Source organism: Strigops habroptila, chromosome 3, assembly GCF_004027225.2.
Source record: "Strigops habroptila isolate Jane chromosome 3, bStrHab1.2.pri, whole genome shotgun sequence".
Classification (NCBI taxonomy): domain Eukaryota; kingdom Metazoa; phylum Chordata; class Aves; order Psittaciformes; family Psittacidae; genus Strigops; species Strigops habroptila.
In genome coordinates, this window is record NC_044279.2 from 75,536,068 (window position 1) to 75,556,512 (window position 20,445).

At 47.6% G+C, this 20,445-nt stretch overlaps 1 protein-coding gene across 1 annotated transcript; it reads left to right on the forward strand.

Moving 5' to 3' along the window:
- Positions 1-434: 434 nt before the first annotated feature.
- On the forward strand, positions 435-18,726 carry CYTH4 (cytohesin 4). Its single transcript, XM_030478996.1, has 13 exons — positions 435-539; positions 6,014-6,096; positions 8,951-9,051; positions 9,305-9,371; positions 11,654-11,772; positions 12,127-12,207; positions 12,851-12,963; positions 13,529-13,677; positions 15,280-15,391; positions 15,816-15,892; positions 16,254-16,325; positions 17,124-17,278; positions 17,606-18,726. Exons 1-13 carry the CDS (start codon positions 521-523, stop codon positions 17,676-17,678), a joined length of 1,221 nt encoding a protein of 406 aa, XP_030334856.1. The 5' UTR covers positions 435-520; the 3' UTR covers positions 17,679-18,726.
- Positions 18,727-20,445: the final 1,719 nt, after the last annotated feature.

The following is a 20,445-nucleotide window of genomic DNA, read 5'->3' on the forward strand; positions in this document are numbered from 1 at the left end:
GGAGCATTTACACACACCCCCCACCCTCTTGCAGAATTAATGCAGGAAGAATCGTTCCTTTAAAATGAAACCACTTCCCAAATTAGATGGGTTTTCTGAATCAAGAACTTCCCTTTTCCCTTCCCTCTCTCCTCAGAGTCTCTCAGACAAAAGCCCAAAGTACTATCAGCCTCTCACTGCTCATTTCAATCCCCTCAATCAGAGATGAATGCTCAGAGACTCCTAGAAAAGCTGCTGAGATGGAAATGCATCTGTGGATTTGTGTTTCAGAAGCAGCCAAGGAACCCCTGTTAGCTCACAGTGGTATGCACATACAGTTTCCTTCACTGATGCAAGCTCATGAGATGTGGTCGAAGGGATGAGGAGAGGAAGGGCGGAGACAAAGGGCAACCCGCCCCCCCCTAATGCTGCTTCAAGCTTGGTCACTGGCTCCCAGTTGTTTCATTTCTGTAAAGCATCTGAACAGGCAGAAGGCAAGGAGGAAACACACTTGTGTTGCAAACACATTGCGCTCTTCAGGATGGACTTTTGTCCTGCTGGTAAGCATTGACCATCTTTTGCCTTGTTTTCTGTGAGGGCTGCACGCTCAGTTGGACAGGGCAGAGTACACCATGAAATCCCAGCAGCTAGAGTGGATGCTGAGGCTGGTGGCTGCAGGAATGAGATGGTGGAAGATCCCTGGTGGTGCAATTAATTCCTTGTCAGCCTTCACCATTAGGCGTGGTTTTATTTTTACCTGCTCTCCCATAAGCAAATTTCTTTCCCATTGGGAGAAATCTTCCCACTAATTTGGATGGCCTTTTTGCTGAGAGTGTCTACTGCTGTGATTCCTTGTGCTGGTGATCCTGATCTAAGCTGGGAACTGACTCAGGGCTATCGAGGATATATGTGACACTTGGGATGAGCACCTCTAAACTTTGTCTTCTTTTCATGCAACATGGCTCCTCAATGCTGTTTCCCTACAGCCCCCAGGAGCAGGATTGTCTTTGCAGAGCCTCTCATGCTCTTGGGTATCCCAGGGCAACATGCTTGCAAGGCTTTTGGTGCTGGGATCTGTCTTTCGTATGTCCATGTTAAAGGTAAATGGCTGTATTAGGGTTCTACAAACTCCACCTGCAGGTGGGCCTGCCTGGTCCTGAAATAATCTCAAAAGGCAGATGTGGGTGGAGGGAGATAAGCCACATCTGAGGAACTGAGAGAGATCTCAGGTTTTATTTCCTACTTTGGCAGGTGGTGGATAAGTGCTTGGGATTCAGCAGGGAAAGGCATACTGCCAGTCTGAACATTTCTTGCCTCTGGCTGAGGAAGCTGTGTCTGTGCTAAGGCAGCAGATAGGGAGAATGGAACAGGAATAAGCTGAATAAGAGCCAGGAAGAAAGGAATCATCTTGCAATGGCCCTGCTGTGCCTGACCTTCTGTCCTCACAGGCTTTTGTGTATATGATATACAGCACAGAGTGAAGGGGAAAAGCAGTGCCCAGTTTCAACAGCTGTTCTGTACTTTTCAGTTCCTAGGTGGGTGACTAAGGAATGGGCATGCTCAAACTGCATACCGGCCTTGCTTGTCAGGGAAATTGGTGGGACCTATGGGAGCTAAACTCTTGCCAGCATCTGGCTATGAATGTTGGTGAAAGTGTGCCTCATCAGATCACCCAACCCTCATCACATCAAAGCAACTGTGGAAAAAGCTTCTGCGGGAGAAGCTGGGCAGGAAGGAGGTGGTGGTGATGGTGGGGTTTGCTGCTTATTTTCATGTGTGCTTTCCATACTAACTGAAGCGCTCAGAACTGTTGGCCTGACACAGTCATTCAACCAAGTTATGTGCTACTGAGTTAATTATGTCTTAAAAATTACACACTGCAATAGCACACCTTTTCCTGGACTCACTCCTACCTGCAGATGCAATCATCCTGTTCGGTACCTGTCTGCCACAGCTGTGTGCAGATCAGACCTATGTCTGTGGGGAGACTGCTCTCCCTGCAGTGGATGCCCTTTTCCAGCTTCCTTCTGGACCCGCCAGTGACTGGGTGAGGCCAGAGAGCCAGTATGCCAAATCCTTGAGCTGGGTGTATGAAACATCGAGAGCAAACTGGTACTATGGTATCATGTGTGGGGTGAGAGCCATCGGCAAAAGTGGTTGGAAGCTATCCTGAGTGCTGAAAGTTTTCATGTAGAATAAAGGGGACCAGGAGACAATATAAATTGATCTTCACAGCTTTCCCCCCATAGCTGGAATGTGGAAATTAGACCCATGTGAGGTCCACGTTGAATTTCTTCTGACACAAGCTGGAAGAGAAGTGTGGAGTGGCTTCAGGAGGGAGACAGTTTAGGCTGGAGGGAATTTAGGAGCTGGAAGGTCTCCTGTTATCTGCCTGGTACCAGCCTGGTACCTGGCTGGGAGGTGGTGGTCTGTGCTGGAGATGACATAACAGCCATATCAAAGAAGAAAAGGAATTTTGTGTGAAATTCTTCCACCAGACAGCCTTATCCAGGGCAGAAGATGCCCATCAGGCTGCTCTGCTTGTGTGTTGCCGTGGGTGGAGGTGCCCAAACCCTTTAGCAGCCACATTCAGAGCCCCTTATTGCCTTACAAATGGGCCATCTGAACCTCTGCTGTTATACTGTGGACGGGTAGCATGTGGATGGTCTGTAACAGTGCTATAGAAGCAGTCATTCTTCGTAACATTCCCCTACTGTTACTGCAGTTCATCCTTCCAGCTCTCCTGGGTATTCACTTCCCACGTATGTCTGTGCTCCAAAAGCTGTCTTCCTATTCATATACTTTTGCTTAGGGTTAAAAGCCCGACTTAGCCCCTGTATGGCTTTGCACAGCCCTTTGCAGTGGGAAATGAGACCAGCAAATAGTACTCTCTGCTGGCCACATAAGTACCCAGACCTTTGGGTAACTCCGACCTGCCCTCCCTCCAGATGGGGCAGCTGAGGATGTAAGTCACCACAACTGGAGTTGAAGTCTGTGTTCTGTTTTGAGTGACAGCACTAAAAATACAAGCCTGGGCAATTCATGAAGAACTGCAGGTCCTTCTATCTGGGTCTGTCCTGGGAGTGGGGAAGTAACCTCAAGAGTAGATATAAACATCACGAGTGTGATGTGCTTTCAACATTTGCTCTCTGAAAATGAATTCCAAGCATCAGCTTCGTGTCCTCTCTGGAGAGGGTGCTAGCCATTTATTTGTGTCTTGTGTCTGAACTGGAAGACTTCAGCGTTGGTTTGGCTGACAGCACCCCCCTGAAACCTGTGGGTGTTTTCATGGGGTGTTCATCAGGGTGAGATTTCCCCCTGTGCAGAGAACCCTGACCAGGTCTATGCTTCATCTGTGTCCTGACCTTGCCCTAGAGGGAAGTGCAACTTGGTGGTACTGAGGACTTTGACAAGGCTGAAGCTGTTCCTCGGTCCCCTGGTGCAAAGATGAATTCCCTCTGCCATTGCAAGCATTTAACCAGATGGTGCTTCTCTCCGAGTGCCCTTCTCCTGGCAGTTTGGCTTCTTCTCAGTGTGGAGGGGGAAGGAAAGGCAAAGCAGCCTGCTCTCGTCTGCCCAGCTACCTTTGCTACCTTCACTGCTTTTCTGTGGATGGTTTCCCAGATAAGCCTTTTGTGTTCATTTCCCCTAACTGTAGACCCCAGTGTGTGCAATAACATTGATGAGCAGCTTCAGAACGCCCTTGAGCACAGCGTTAGGCCTTCTGTTAGCGGAGTAATATGCAGGCGCTGACCTCAGAATTATTTTCCAAGGCAATCGGGGACTTAAGCTGCTGAGGAAACTCAGGAAACCTCACAAGGCCCCTCTCTGCAGCTCCATCTAAATTGCCCTGAAAGTTTTATCCATACATTTTTTTTCCTTCCTAAGTCATCCTTTCCTGTTTACTTATCCCTTAGTTCCCTCCCCTTCTTCATGCTCAGATGTTTTTTCTCCCCCACCCTCTCCACACACACAGTCTTTCCCATGCTTTTCTGAGACAAACTGGACAGGTAAATCCCTTGTGAGCTGGAGTTTTCAGGTGTTCAGGAGGGAGGGGGACTGAGTTATTTACAGTCATGGTAGGGGTCATGTGGGTGAGATGCTGTCCTCTGGGAGCCTCAGGTCTCTTTAAGATGCTCTAGGCTGCTTCAGTAGACATAGAACAACTGAAGCAGAGCAACCAGCCACACCACAAACTTTGCTGATGGGGTGGGGGAAGCGGAGGCTCCTCAGCTATGTCCAGCTGCAGTGGAAATACAGGACAAAGCATCTGAGTGGTGATTTGTCAAGAAATCACCCTCAACTACCAGCCCCCATAGGGGTGAGAGACATGAAGCTGGGGAGGTGGAGAGAATGGTGGGAGACATAAAGTAAGCTGAAAGACCCAGGCACTACTCACAGGCATAGGGCTGACAGTCAAGGGGAAGTCAGCGACAACAAGCAGCAAAGCCACTGCATAGAGTTTTTTGTTGTTGCTTCTTTTTGTTTGGTTGTTTGCTTGTTTTCTCCTCACATACAGATTTGGCTGTGTTAGCTGTGGGATGCCACAGGTTTTCCTCCCCTTTTGATCCACTTCAGCTTCTTTCAGCTCTTGAAGAGGACTGCTTGCAGAGCTGGGAGGGGACATGGGTCCTTCCTGGCCCTGGCTTCATGCTGGCTCCTTGCCCGGCGCTTTCCTCTCAGAGGCTCAGCAGCCTCTTCCCAGGGAATGCAATGCTTGAAAACAGTGGGGGGAGTGATGGAAGAGAGAGGCTTCAGCCTGACAAAAGTAATAGGACAGGTTTAGCACATGAACCTGACCAGCCAGGAGGATGGGGGAAAGAGCAGGGTGGTGGGATGCAGGACTCTCTGAGCTGTTGTGGCCATGGCAGGAAAGAAGCATATGGGCTTCTTTCATCTGTGATGACTTCCCTTGTCCCCTTTTCCTTTGTTTTGTCTTAGCTGGCTCCTTCCCCTTTTTTCTCCAGTCATATTTATAGCAGTTGTTTTGCATGTGAGATCCACACTAAGAGAATTTCCAAGGCAGGTGGTGGCACTTCCCCTTTTTCCAGGAAGATGGGAGGCCCAGGGGATTTTGACTTATGAAGCAGTGGAGCAGGGCATCCAGTGACCTGACCTGGCTTCCTAGGGGATCTTCATCTTGCAGTGTTTAAGTGAAGCAAAGATTCTGCAAGCTCAGAAGTGACATCCCAGAAACTCCAGTGCTTTCAGCCTTGTGTGAGTGCCTGGAACTTTTCCTGGGGCTCACAATGTGCTTTGCCTTTCTTGGGGCTGCAGCCTTCTCTTTCTCCTTGATGAAGAGGCTGTGCTTCACCTGGATTATATTTAGCAGCAGTGCTGTCACCCCAATTCTTCTAGGTCTTTTATGAATCATTTTGTGGTCACTTTGTCTCTGCTGGTACCTGGTTAACTTCCTGTAGATTACAAGAAGGCTTACTCCTATTTCTGCATTGTCTGTAGCCCACAGAACAACAGCCTCCCGCAGATGCTGCTTCTTCATCAAGGCTTTCATCCCGCCATATCCTGCTCTTAGACTCGAAAAACCTCAGTCTCTCTTAAGATATTTCTGCATCTAGCTGTGGTGGATCAACCCATGAAGCCAACGGCTCTTCATGGGAAGTTTGGATGTAGGTGAAGTATTTAGGTCACATCTTTTCAGTACATAAAGAAGACTGACATAAAAACCACCAAAGAGCATTTGGTACAACCTCCTCATTGTGCTCACGGCAAGGAAAATTGGTTGCATAGACTGGGTTGCTGCAGGGTTAGACCAGAGGGCTACCAGCACAGCATTTGGCTGCTAGGAGGGGTACAGAGGCTTGTGCTGCTCTCTCTGGACTGAGAATAACTTACAGGGCAAAGCTTGAGGTTTTGAGCCACTGGCTGCAACAGCAAGGAACATAGATGCTGAAACACAGACATTGGAGTTGCTGTGGCATGACCCTAGGAGAGGATAGGTACTGAGAGGTTGAGGCAGCATTTCCTGTGGTATGTTGGTCCGGTACTGTTCTCACAGGCATGTTTGTTCTTCCAGGGTCAACTGACTTGAGCGAGGCTGAAAAGGCTGAAATAGAGACAATCAGGCAGCACAGACAGGAGCTTTTGGATGACATTAAGGTAAGGACCATCATTTTCCTTGTCTGCTTAGCCTTCTAAAAACTGTCTTCACCAACGAGTGTCTTCACTTAACAGTCAAGGCCATGCAGAAGTGCTCCTGCATGGGAAATATTTGCTCTGGCATGATTCAACTTGCATCCTGAGCTATGGGCTGCCCTGGCATATTTGCCACCAGTGTACATCCAACCTATGGTACTTTGCTGCAGGAGTCATTAATGGACATTTGAGAAAGGCTGGTCAGCTCATTAGCAAGGATGATCTGGGATTGTATATTTAGGATTAAGGGAACGAGTATGGCTTCACTAAGTCATACTGGCAGGGATGTGGCTCACCATTTATGACTAGTTTTAATTACCGTTTACCTACTAATGACATATCAGTCCTAGTTACCTGCTGCATCTCCTGTGTTTATCAAACTTTGGTTTGGTTTGTGCATCTCTAACAAGTCCTCCATGAAGGATCCTGTCTCTTTAGAGAAATGCGATGGCAGGACCTTCCACACAAGTTTCTGTGGTTGAACTTGCTTTTCTTCTTTTCTTTTAGCAGACAAACATTTTCCACTGACTCCTAAAATGTCTGAAAGTGACAGATTCAGAATCAGTCAGTAATATCACACCACAGTCATGCATAGTGCCATACACTTTCTGTTCTGTTCTGCCTCCACCACCATGGAATGTGGTCTCCCATTTGAGCAAGCTCATTCCAACTGAATCATTGGACCTGCACTGATTTTCCCACAACATGAAGATATCCAGATGCCTGGGGAATAGGTGCAATATTTCCTTGTGTAAAGCATTAAGCCAAACTACCTATTACTTCTCAGGCTTCCAGACTGACCACCTCTGCTGCAAATCAGAATGGTGTCTTGTCCCTTCTTGCAAAACAGGGTATGAATGTATGTGCATGTGGTTTGCTTGTGTGTGGTTCTGGTCTCTTCAATTTCCAGAATAGGCAATGGGTACTGTTGGAGGCAGGTTTCTTGAATAGGAACACTACATTTTCTACCCACTGTGGACTATAGTTGCTGGACTATACAGACCCACACTCTGAATCCCAAAGCCACTAACCAATGGGGCATGTATTGTCCAATGGAGCAGGATGAGTCTAGGTGAAAGAGTACGTAGAACTAGAGACATTTCCCCAGGTGGAATTCTTCAGAAAGTATCTAGCAATATCCTTTAACACAAAGACTTGGGGGGATGTCTGGCGAGGGGAGAGGAAGGAGAGGAGACGATGGATCTAGGCTTACTGGTTACACTGACAAAAGACAGAAGTGAATAAAATAACAAAACTGATAATCATTTGAAAATCAAGAGCTGAGATCATGGCTTTGTTACGTTTGTGCAATACCTAAAGCTTAGTAAGGAACAATCTCAGTTCTGGAGACTGATGAAGCACAACAGGAAAAAGGCCAGAGTTAAACTGAAATCCAGAAGATCTTTTAAATTACAGGATATTGGAGAACTTCAGCTTCTTTATCTAGATGCATACCACAGCCACATCCTCACTTCTTGTTGAGGCAAGATCTGTCATAAATCATTCCTTCTTCCCCTTCTCGTTTGTGTGGGGAAGAATTTGGATGATTCCTGGAAGAGAGTTGTGATGTGCTCTGGCTCTGAGAACCATAACTGCAGGATGGAAGCAAGGAGATACAGACATCTTCATTTCCTTGCTAACACAGAATATCCAGCCAAGGAAGTCATGGTCTGTTGTGGGCCTAAAGGAAACTGAATTCTACAATTGATTTTTTAAAATTTGGCAGTGATTACTCTTCTCCTCCTCTCTTTTTTCTCCACCTAAAGACAGGTATTTGCTCAATGGTATTTGAACAATAGGTATGTTAAAAACTGTGTTTCACAATGTGGCCACTTCAGAATTCATATTAACTTCACAGTTACTGGTTCAACTTCCCCTTTTCTGGATGTGTAGCAGGGCTATGCAAAGTAAAAGCTAGAAGGAAATGGGCATAATGGAAGGAGTGTCACATCTGGCATTGCTTGAGGAACTGAAATCAACACTGGGGTGAGTTCTCTGACACTCTCCACACCGGCACTCTCCAAGTACACCCAGGTCCCTGAGCGAAAGCAATCCCATGAGTGGGTTTGCGTTTACGTGAAGCAGGAATAACCCAGACTGTCTTCCCCAGCAGATCCTTTACGTGCACCAGAGGGACTTTATCCCCCTCTACAGTATGTAAAAGTTCTGACTGGGCTGAGCCAGCGCTGTTGGCAGATCCTCTCGTGTTGACCAACCAGGTGGCTTTTGGTAAATGTGTATCCCAATGTTTGAAATTCCCACCACCCATTGCTCTCAGTGTAGTTTTTAACAGCCCATTGTACTGTTCGATTTTCTCAGAGGCTGGTGCATGGTAGGGGATGTGATATACCCACTCAATGCCATGCTCTTTGGTCCAAGTGTCTATAAGGTTATTCCGGAAATGAGTCCCATTGTCTGATTCAATTCTCTCTGGGGTGTCGTGTCGCCACAAGACTTGTTTCTCAAGGCCCAGGATAGTGTTCCGGGCAGTGGTGTGGAGCACAGCGTATGTTTCCAGCCATCTGGTGGTTGCTTCCACAATGGTAAGCACATGGCACTTGCCTTGGTGGGTAGCTTGATTTTCCAGCCTTGATGGACAGCAAACATGAGAATATCCTTCTGCCCCTCTTACCCGTCGTTCTTATCTGGAATCCAGCAGGGTCAGCTAAAGCAGTACCCATTTCACAGACATTCTTAGCTGGTAGTAACCATCTGACCTGTCCTTTTCCTGTGACTGAGGAAAGAAGTCAGACATGCTGTGTATGTGTCTGCTGGTTTTCCCTCCATCACCTTCATTCTCCTCTTCGTTCTTTTGCAGAAGCTGAAGGAACAAATTGCTGAAGTGTTTGCAGAGATTGAGTGCTTCCAAAACGCATATGAGAGGCAGGAGGCAGACAACAATCCTGGGAAGCAAACCAGGCAAGTGGGACAAGATGAATATTCCTTTGTTTACAAAGTCTCTCTCTTGATGTTGAGAAAACACAAACACCGATGGGATTTGGATCACAGCAAGGGCAGGGAAATGAGGCCAGGAATACCCTTCTCTCCTCTAATATTTCTCTTTATTTCTGGCTAGTCAGACACCTGTCCTTGAGATATCTAAATTACTTTGTGAGTGAATGGAAACATGGCCCTTTATTCTGAGTTTTATTTTCCTTCTTTTTGTTTGCAGCAAACTGTCACAGAGGGATAAACTTCTGTCCCTGGGCCGGAAGAAATTCAACATGGACCCTGCAAAGGTAGGATTTGCTCGTTCCACCTATGAGGAAAAAGCTGAGAGGAAGAGCGTCTGTTGGCTCCTCATCCACTTGTAGCCACCCATGTTAAAGGAACTGTGGCAGGAGACCGTGGGGCTGGTTGCCTATCTCACTAAAGCTCTAGTTAGTATCTAGTAGTATCCTGTCCTTGAATGAGGTCTTCTGATAGGATCAAGCTGTGTTGACACCTCCCCGCCATCATGTATCTATAGGCCATTCCATCATATGCAACCCAAAACTAAGAGAAATAGAGGGAGGGTGGTTTAAAACTGGCAATGTGTTGAGACCCAAATCTCTCTTCCTGCCTGTGAGAGGCTAAGAACTGGCCATAGTGTGATGGAGAGGGATGAAGAAAGAAGGTGAATTTTGAGAGTGTGTCAGGTTCCTTGGCTCATTCAGAGTGGAAGCAGACAAGCTGCCTCTGACATTTTGGAAGTAGTTATTAGTACTGGTTGGACCGTGGAGTGAATCCAGGTTTTCCACTTTCTGGGACTCTGACCAGGGGGCCCAGACTCCATACCTTTCAGCCCTCTGCAGAAAGCTCTAAAATTGTCATGATGAAGTAGAGAAGATGTGAAACAGTTTCCTCTTCCTTCCTCCTCACTGGTGGACCATTTGTTTGAGCTCAGTAAGGAAAACCACAAGCTGCGATTGAACGATTGCTCTTTGTCAGCTAACCACCACAGCTAGCATCTTGGGTGGCTGCTGAGCTGAGTGACAACTTTTCATGCCTCCTCCTCCTTTGCCCTGCTGAGACCCCCAAGATGCCTTCCCCAATGTCCACACCACAGCTGGAGTGCTTGCCAGTCTCCTGCACTTCCCTCTGCCAGTGGGAGCTGTCTCAGAGCAGTGATATCAGCACTGAGAGCCAGTTTCATGATGTCTTTCTGTCTGACCTTGGTTTGAGGTCCCAGGGGTGTCTCTTTCTATGGCATTGTGCCATGCTGTGCAGAAATACCTGAACTAGCTCTGACCCCAAACCGGTTTAGCTTTATTAGTTCAATGTCAATCAGCCTTGTCGAAATGTCATACTACATGCCTATATTATGCAGATCTGTTTATTGCTTCTCTTTTGCTACATGCCTTAGGCTGAGAGGTGCTGCAATGCAAGGAACTTTTCATTGCCCCTCCTTACTAAGGTTGCACTTCATCCATGCAGTGCTGATACTTTAAATGACTTCCTATCTCCAAGATCTCAGGACGAGTTCCTGAGGCTAGAGGAGGTAAGCGTTAGGAATCTGGCTGAGCAAAACCTTTTGGGAGAAACATTTTCTTCTGGAAAATGTAGCCCCCTCATCATTGCAATGCTTTGCAAAATTAAACTGATCTTACTGAAAATCTGTCTGGGGAAAAAGAAGGGAAAAAATCTCAAAACAATTTCAATTCCTTCTTTTGAAATGGCTTTTTCTTTGGGGCATTTTAGAAATAGTTTTTTATATATTACAAGGAAAAGTGAATTGATTCTGTTGAAGTAGAACATTTTGATGGATCTAAAACAATTTTCATTCCTTTATTGTATTTTGTGAGGAGAATTGCAATGTGGTCTGTAGAGTCACAGTGGTTTTAGATACCGTTAAGAAGCTGAACAAAACCTCAACTTTCTGTGACTTTGAAGATCATAAAGTTCCCTCTAACACAGGATGTTGACTTTGCACAGGCCAACTCAGACCCTCTATATTCCCTAAAAAACATATTCCAACCGTACTGGCTGGGGAGGATGGACCTGAAAAGATTGCAGACCTCTCTGTTCTGTGGTGTAGAAGAAGATCTTAGAAAAATAATTTTAAGTTGTCTCAAGCCCAAATTTTTGTCTGAGCATATTTTTTTTTAATTATAACTTCTTTTTTAAAAAAAACAAACCAAAACTACCTTATTCAGAAAAAAAAAAAAAACAACCCCCAAACATATAGAAGCAGAACACTAAGATATTTGGATTGAAAATGTTAAAAATAACTATTTTGACTTTGCCTTTTTTGACTTTTAACCTACATTGCCCTTTGTTCTTTGCTTGAGTTTCCATCCCAGTGAAACATTTATCCAAACCTAGGGACGAAATGGAAGTGGGGCTGACCCACCATGCTGGATGAAGAGGGATAGAGTAAGGGTGGGAACATGGCTGTAATCCTCTATAAAGAGATATGGGAAGTAACAGAGGAGGCAACACCATAAGAGCTAAGGAAGGCAGATACCAGGGTGTTGGTGTCCTACACTCCCATCAGCCCACAGAGCTATCTTACTTCACTGTGTTGCTTCTCCTTCCCCAGGGGATCCAGTACCTGATTGAGCACCAGGTATTGTCCTCAGACCTGCAGGAGATTGCCAAATTCCTCCACAAGGGTGAAGGCCTGAACAAGGCAGCCATTGGGGATTACCTGGGTGGGAGGTAAGTGGCCCAGCTAGGATGAGGAGGCCCTGTCCTGCCTGGCCTCTCTCACCTACCATTTTAGATGGCAGACCTCAGTCAGGCGCCAAGACTGAACATCCCTCAAACTGCAGTGAGCTGGGTGGGCAGTACACCCAGGGGAGCATGGCTAAGGCTGTCTGTATTGGCTGCCTTTCTTCCTGCCTGCAATGGGATCAAGTCTTCCCAGACAGGAGTGTGAATCTTCGTTTCTTGTTGGTCAGAGGGGGAGCGGACGTTGGGATGGAGCGAGGTGCATGTTGTTGTTACCAAGGGGCATTCAAACTGAGCAGCGTCAAAGCTCTCTTCTGACCCTTTCTCTCTACCATCTCCCAGGGACCCCACAAACATCCAGATCCTCCAAGCCTTTGTGGCATGTCACGAGTTTGCCCACCTCAACCTGGTGCAGGCACTGAGGTGAGTGAGCATGCAGGATGCAGGGGACGGAGCAGGAGCCTGCTCAGCCACTGGGTCTTACCACCCAGGAAGGCTGTGAAGCCCTATTAGGTGGAACAGGGCTACCCAAAGCCCTGCTGCATGTGTTGGCTCCAAGACTGTAGCTTTGTGAGGTGTCAACACGTTCTCCAGAGGGAACTCTTTCACAGCCCCTTGGCTGGGCTGGCCATGCGCAAAAAAGAGGAAGAAAAAAGTGGGTCAGTCTTCAATGGCTGGGGGAATATATTTTTGCGCCAGGAAACTTGTCTGTCCACCATGCCTGTTATGTCAGTGACAAAGTGACTCTGCCTTAGGGCATCTTGTTTTCTTATAGGCCACCCTCCTGGCAGGACTCTTTCTCTTGAGGTCTCTGCTTCCTCATTGGGGAAAAGGAGCCATGATTTCCAGGATACTTGGTTCTGCTTCCTGCTTTTAGGGTGTGTGTGGGTGCTGAGCCCAGGCAATCTCTAGAGAGAGGAGCAGAGCTCCTGCTTCATGCACTGTGTTGTCTCCCCAGTGTGGTGGGATTACTTCTTTATTTTCATGGTGTCCCATGGGTTGAGGGAAGGGATAAAGGTCCCTTTGTCCCAGTCTGACTAACTCCATGTCACACTGCTTCCGACAGACAGTTCCTATGGAGTTTCCGGCTGCCTGGGGAAGCGCAGAAGATTGACCGGATGATGGAGGCCTTTGCCAACTGGTACTGCAAATGTAACCCAGGAGTATTCCGGTCCACAGGTAGTTATGGGGAGAAGAAGGCCTTTAAAACTGAGCTCCACTGTTTGCTAGAGAGAGGAGCCTTCCTCTTCCATTCTCAAAGCACAGAGGGCGTCACTTGGAAGTGTGAATGTTTCCCCTTAAGCTGAAGGAGGCAGCCCAGTTCCTGTGAAGCTTTTCAATAGATGGAGGGTCTTCAGTGCTCCTTTTGTTACTGTCCCCCAGTCCATCCCTACAGGCAACAGACTTGAGAAGTACTCGGAGCCCCACATGAGGTACACCTCATCACAACAATAATAGCACTGACAGATGTGGGTCTGTAGAAACTTTCCTGCTGGCAGAGCCATTGTCGGACCAGATCTACCCAACTTACCCCATTAACCTGAGTGGATAGAATCACCTCCACCATAGGAGATCAGGTCTGTCCCTCTTTCTCCTACCAGAAGGGACATCTCCCTTTTCCTCCTCCAGCTGAGAGAACGATGCTGTTTTCCAGTGACTGGAAACAAAGCCACTTGTTAGGGTATGGATTGATCTGCCCTCTAAGACAATTTCCACCCATCCTGGTTTTATTTCTTGTTTCCAGATACCTGTTATATACTCTCCTTCTCTATCATCATGCTTAACACAAGCCTGCACAACCCCAATGTGAAAGACAAACCTCCCTTTGAAAGGTTTGTGTCCATCAACAAAGGCATTGACAATGGAGGGGACTTGCCAGAAGAGCTCTTAAAGGTAAGAAGACCTCCTATTTTCTCATCAGTCCCTCTTTTCTCTCTGTTGTGAGGTCCGCTGAGAAGCAAAGGTCCACAGATCTCAGTGTAATATGCTTGTTGGTGAGGACATGGAGCAAGAGAGACGGGGCTGAAGCCATTCAGGGAACAGCATTATCAGTTTAAGTTTGTGCTTTCAAGTGTGTCCTTGTGAGATAGGGACAGATACTGTAACTGTGTGAGAGAAAAAGACATGAGTTATGGGTGTCTGTGTGCCATGTACATATGAGGCCGTGTGATGGGGCACCCACTTCTGTGTGAGGTAGCTGGGCACCTGACTCTTTTGGCCAGCTTTGAAAGTCCTAGTCCCCAAGGGGACTGTCTATTTCTGTGTCTCTGTGTGTGTGAGACAGTGTCATCATGGCCTGGTTTATGAATCCCTTTCCCTTGTCCGTGCTTAAATGTCTTTAGCTGACTCCATTGTTCACATCAGTCAGGACAGCAGTGCCTGACGTCTTGTGTACCTGGATATATCCTCGAGTGAGTAGAACCAACAAGCCCCAGATGAGCATCAGTGTCTCTTCCAGCATCCCTTCCAGCATTTATCAAGCTCTCAGCTGGTCCATGGTGTCTCTGATCCCAGAGGACGAAGATGCACAGCAGGGGAGACAGAGACAGGGGGTGCATCCATTAGCAAAGCTGGAGCTACCATTTTCCCAAAGCTTCAGCAGGCACAGGACCTGCTGTATGAGGCAAGGTAGAGGTGGGCAGCCTGCCTACATGTGCCTAGCTTCACCCAGCCAGCCTGGGGAGAGTAACTTGTCTTCTGTCAAAGAGACTGCCTACATCCCACACTTGGGTTTGCTGAGCAGCATCCCCTCAGGGTGAAGGCTTTAGATTTTTCTCCAGAGTGCCATTTCTTTCAGGCAGTTTGAGGGAAGTTGCAGGAGCCTGTAGTTGTTTTAGTTTGTTGGGGTTTTTTTGTTTGGGATTTGTGTAATAAATGATGCCAAATCCAATGATATGAGTAACACTTTTGTATCACTTGAAAGCTAGTAACGTGCCTCCCTGTCACTCTGCTGTTATGAATGTCATCCTTTGCGTTCCCTCAGTGCAAAGGCCTTGGTTCTATGAAATGAGCCTCCTTCTTTTCATTTAGATGTGTATATTGGTCTCTACCTACAATTTCTCAGCACAGTGTTTGGCACCACCAACCCAAGGCCTAAAGGGCTCTATGCAGAGACACATCTGCAGTCTCTGCCATGTCATGTCCCCACCTCCCAGTGCCTTAGTACTATCCACCCGTGTGGCATGCTGGGTTTGGTCACTGCAGCCTCTCTTGGTATGGGTGCACATTTTTGTGTCTGTGCCTTTCCAAACTGGGTCTCCCTTTTGTGACACAGGATGCAGAACAGAGCTGGTGATCCCCCTTGATGCCCTATGGGCTGTAGACTGAGGGCTGTTGTACCCCAGTGCCCACTGATTGCTCCCATCCCCATTTCACTCACCTCCCGCTGTGGAAACAAAGTGGTGAACCAGACGGACCTAGGAGAACAAGCTTGGTCAGAAATCTGTCTTTCTTTCTCTTTCCCTCTTTCTTTCTCCCACCAACGCTCGGGGGCAGAATCTGTTTGAGAGCATAAAGAACGAGCCATTCTCCATACCAGAGGATGATGGAAATGACCTCACACATACTTTCTTCAACCCTAACCGTGAGGGTTGGCTCCTGAAACTAGGTAAGGGAGAGGATCCCCTTGGCTCCTCTGAATTCCCTGCCTGCCTGCCTCCCATCACAGATCTCTCCTCTGGAACCCACCAGCATCTCTGCTGTGGTGGGGTGAGGCTGACATCTGCTGTTGAAACCAGCTGCCTGCTCTCTCCTCCCAGCTCCTGAGGGCTCTGTCTGCTCAAAACAGGGGTCCCAAAAGATATCCCTCAACCCTCCCCATTCACCGCCCCATCAGGGCAAAATGCACTCCCTGCGTGTATGTGGGTCCACCATACAGCATCACATCACCAGTGAGCACCTCCTTGGGGCTGATCTACAGGGACTGCTGGGAGGGAATGCCTGTGTGTGCATGTCTGGAGCTTGAGGGGGGACAGGATGGGAACAAACAGCAAAATGTGTGACTAATGGCTTTGGAACCTCACTGCCTTTAGGAGGACGTGTGAAAACCTGGAAACGCCGTTGGTTCATTCTGACCGATAACTGCCTCTACTACTTTGAATATACCACGGTAAAGGGTTCATTCCTGGTTGTAAAATGGTGTTCTGGGTGGTTATGAGCCTCTTCAGTCAGGGAGGAGCAGAGGATTAGGAGGGCAACTGCTGCCTACTACCCTGTGCTCCCAGACAGAACTCAGACCTCCTCTGCTGTGCTGTTTCCTCTCCTCTGGTCTTGGGGAGAAGGGAGGCTGGACACTGCTGTGATCGTCTGTTAACTCAGCCCCCCACTGTGTAAATGGAGGAGGTCTCCCCAGGCATACACTGCCCTTGTTACCCCACAAAGGCACATGTCTGGTAAATCAGAGAGGCTCTGAATAGTGGCATAGATGTGGGGAGCATGTTGTGTGTTAATTCATGTTTCCTTGCCTTCAGGACAAAGAGCCTCTGGGCATTATTCCCCTGGAGAACCTATCAGTCCGGAAGGTGGATGATCCCAAAAAGCCGGTAAGTCTCCCTTGCCTGGTGCTCTGCCAATACAGGCTCTCAGGTCCTACCATGCTTCTCAGAGGGAAGGTGTCGTTCCAAAATGCCTTGTGCCCCTGTCTAAACATGATGGTATTTAAACATGGTTGTATTTTACCAGGGAAGATCTGGTGTAAAGGGAGAGCTGTCCTTTGCCTGGCTGTATTGTATGTTTTCATGTGTGTGTGTAGGGGGGCAGAGATGAGTGCCCACAGTTGACTCATTTTGCACCCTCACCCAGGAGATGGGGGTTCAGTTTCTCTTCCAAGGACTCTCCATAATCAGTTACAGCACATTTAGACTAGACAGTGCTGTGGTGTTGGGAAACTTACCCAGGAAATGACACTCAGTCTGTGCATCTTTTGTGGATACCCATTCTTGATGTGCCATGTCTCTGAAAGCGCCTTCTGTCTGTGTGGTGACAGGCAGAAGAGAGGATGTTGCGTGAATTTAAAAGGGGAAGACATCTTCATGAGTGGAGCAAAGTGACGGATATCGGAAGGTGTTTTCTGGTAGCTGTTGATGCTCCATCTCTCCATAAAGGCTGTTTTAGTGTCCAGTCATTCACAGGAAGGGTGTATTTATCTAAGAGGGGTGGTCTGGAGATCTAACTCATAGAGGGATTCTTGGGCTGGGGAAGGAAAAGTTCTGTTGCATTTCAGAGACAAAATGTTCTCCTCCCTTTTCACCTTCAACCTGTCAGCCATGGTTGAAGACAGCATAGTCTCCTTGTTCCACCCTGTCCTCCCCTACTGCTCCATTTTATTCCCTTTCTCACAGAATTGCTTTGAGCTCTTCATTCCCAACTGCAAAGGGCAGAAGATCAAAGCCTGCAAAACAGATGGGGATGGGAAGGTGGTCGAAGGCAAGCATCAGTCCTACAAGATCTCAGCAGCCACACCAGCAGAACGTGATGAGTGGATTGAGGCAATACGGTGAGGAGGCCAGAATTGGAGGCCTGAGCCTGCCTTTGTTCAGCCCCAAGAGCAAAATCTGGGGCAGTTTATTTGGGTACCAAAGCTTGAAAATGGGAATGGAAAGAAATGTTTGCAGTCTAGCAACTGTGGTACCTCTTGACTTCGAAGTTATGAGGTCCCTTCTGGAGAATCTCTAGCCACAGCTAAATCCTCTGCTGTGGGTCTGCAGATCTCCAGTCCTGTATTTTGGCAAGTGTTGTCTCTGTGCAAGTTCAGTTAGGTTGCCTGTGCTGCTCTCCAGCATTAAGTCTCTTACTTTTGCTTACCATTTGCTCTTATTTCCAGGACCAGCATTACACAGGATCCTTTCTATGATCTGGTCTCTGCCCGTAAGAAAAAGATTGCCAGCAAAAACTGAGCTCTGACCTGGCCACTGACAGAAGGAAGATGTAGTTGTTGGACAGCTTCCTTCCCATGTTGGGCTCTTCCAGCGAAAAAATTTGGGAGCATTGGTTCCGTCTGCCTCCCACTTGGCAGGAAGATGACTGATAGTACAACTTGCCAGATTTGCTTCTTCCTTTTCCAAACTGAAGGCAGAGGCACAGGGTGCAATCCACTGAGGACTGTTAGGAAAGATGGGCATGGCACTTCCCATGTCCAAATGTAAAGGCTCAACATCAGCTGGCCTTTGGGTTCTCCTATATAGCCCCAGGCATGTAGGACAGGATCTGAGAGGAGCCAAGAATATCTCCAGAATGTGCCCAGCCCCTCCTGCCACCAAACCAGGCCTGGGTATTCTTCTGAGGAACCATGTAGATGCTCTCAGAGCCACCAAGCATGGTCCAGTCAGTTGCAGAGCAACCCAGTGGTTTCCCTTCCATTAACAGATGTGTAGTGGTGGTGCAGAAGAAGCCACTGGTATTTAAGATCTCACTGTGAAACCAGAGGCCAAGGAAAGATAAGAAGCCCTCTGCTCAGAAGAGAGCCCTCTCTAACTCTTCCTATAGTCGTGAGGGCTGTAATCCTGGGAGGACCCTGCACTGTAACTAAGTGATAGGTTTTAGGAAGTTAAAGGTGTTGGATAGGGAGATAAGAGATTAACTGAGTGTAGAGAGGCTGTGGGACCAGGGAAGCAGCTCTGGGTCTTTTGTCTTTCTGCTTTGAGACTCAGCGACCACCACAGGTTTCCCTAGGGAAGAAACACAAACAGTAGCTCTCCTCCTGGCTGATGGCTCCTCAGGAAAGGTTGCTTCCTTGTACCACCCCAGAGGCCTGAGCTTTGTATCTGAAAGGCCTGCAGCCAGAAGGCATGAAAAATCAGAGCTGCATACACACAACACACGCAAGTACACACACACACAGAGGCATTCCCATCTACACACATTGTCTTCATCTGGAGTCTGGGGTGGGGTTTTTTTGTCTCTTGTGTAAAGGAAGAAATAAAAGTGCTTGAAAAAAGCCCAAAACGCAGGCCCACATGATCGTTTTAGCAATAAAGGCAGAGCATGTGAGATAGGAGTGTCGTGTTCCTCTGCCTTGCAAAGCAGCCTGAGCAACACCGCAGCTCTGCACTGCACCCAAAATGCAGGCAGGTTAACGCGTGGCACAAGCAGGCAGATGTTGGGCAGCATGGGAGGGAGGAGTAGCTAATGGGACGAGGGGAAAGGGGCAAGGAGATGCAACACTGCAAACTGGGAAAGGCACGGAGGCAAATACCAGAGACTCGCTAAAGACAATTACACCTGCAGGGTTAAAGGATGTGATAAGCTATGGCTTTTATCTGCTACCTTTTGTGGTCCCTTCTAGTACTGGTGCTGCCTCTTGCCTTTTTTCTTCCTGCAGAGGGCTCTATCTACCAGGCAATCTGCAGCAGGGACAGCACAGACCGATTATTCATTCTAGTTATTTTTATCCAAGCCACAGGAATGTTGAATTAATTTCAAGAGGCAGGGAGTGTATCTCGGAGTTGAAGCACGCGTTCACCCTGGAGAAGAAACGTGAAGGTTTTCTTCTGCTCTTGCCTGCAAATGTCTCCTGTGTTGAATCTCTTTGTCACTGATGTGATATAGAGTGAATTTGCTGCTCATCGCTCTAGAGCACATGTGCTTACACACACATTCACCCTTGCTTTGTGTTCAATGCAGGGAGGCAGGGTCGTGTCCAGACGTGGGAGGTAAAGTCAGAATATGGCCCCTCAGCAACATCTCCAATATATGTAAAAGAAATGTAAACACGCACTTGGTTGATGAAAGATGCTCCAGAGCCCAGGATTTGGGTGAGAAATGTCTATTCTAGTGTCTCTCAGGCTCATGCTCTGTGTGGCAAAAAACATCAAAATGTAGTCTTGAGTCTCTCTTCTACCCACAATCTGGTCTTTGGTGAGGGAATCCGGGCTAAATCCTCCCTAGAGTTTACCTGGATCATTCCTATGACAGCAGGGACTATCCAAGCTCTTCATAGTCCCTCCTCATCCCAAATCCTTGTAATTCTCCTCAGGCTGGCTATGTCCTTTCCCCTCCCTCTTTCCCCCACATACCTATGCACTGCAGAGTGGAATTCTTCCTAGCAGGGTCACAGTGGGAAGGACAATTTGTGAGAGGCAAAACAATGCACAGAGACAGGCAACTGTGTAATTTCCATACATCAAAATAACCACAAGAGTCAGAAGGAGATGAACCAGGTTTCTTCTCTCCTAGAGACTGAGGTAGGGAGAGAGACAGTAAGTTTGAGTTTCCATTGCCTTTCCTTGGCTCCAGCACAGAAAATTCATTTCCAGACTCCTTGCTATAACATGTCCCAATGTTGATCTCAGTGCCATGAACACAATGATACCTGATGTTGCCCACCAGCAATGCAACATGTGCACTACCCAAGTGGTATCTTTGACTTCATGCCTAATGAATACCAGTGTGTTTGGTACTGGCCAGGGTATCTCAGGACAGGTCTATAAAACTTGGCCATCCACTCATATCTCTGTGCTTTGACATCTGTGCTTGGAGCTCTTGCAAATTTATGATGGGAACAACTTGTGCCACTAGAATGGCACCACCAGGGAATGTGTTGCTGGCCACCATGAAACATTTCCTTTGCTGAGGGCAACTGCAACACCACACGCAGGAACACATAGACACATGCAGAGCCCTTCAGGTACTGAATCTGACACATCGCTATCTATCTGGCAGATG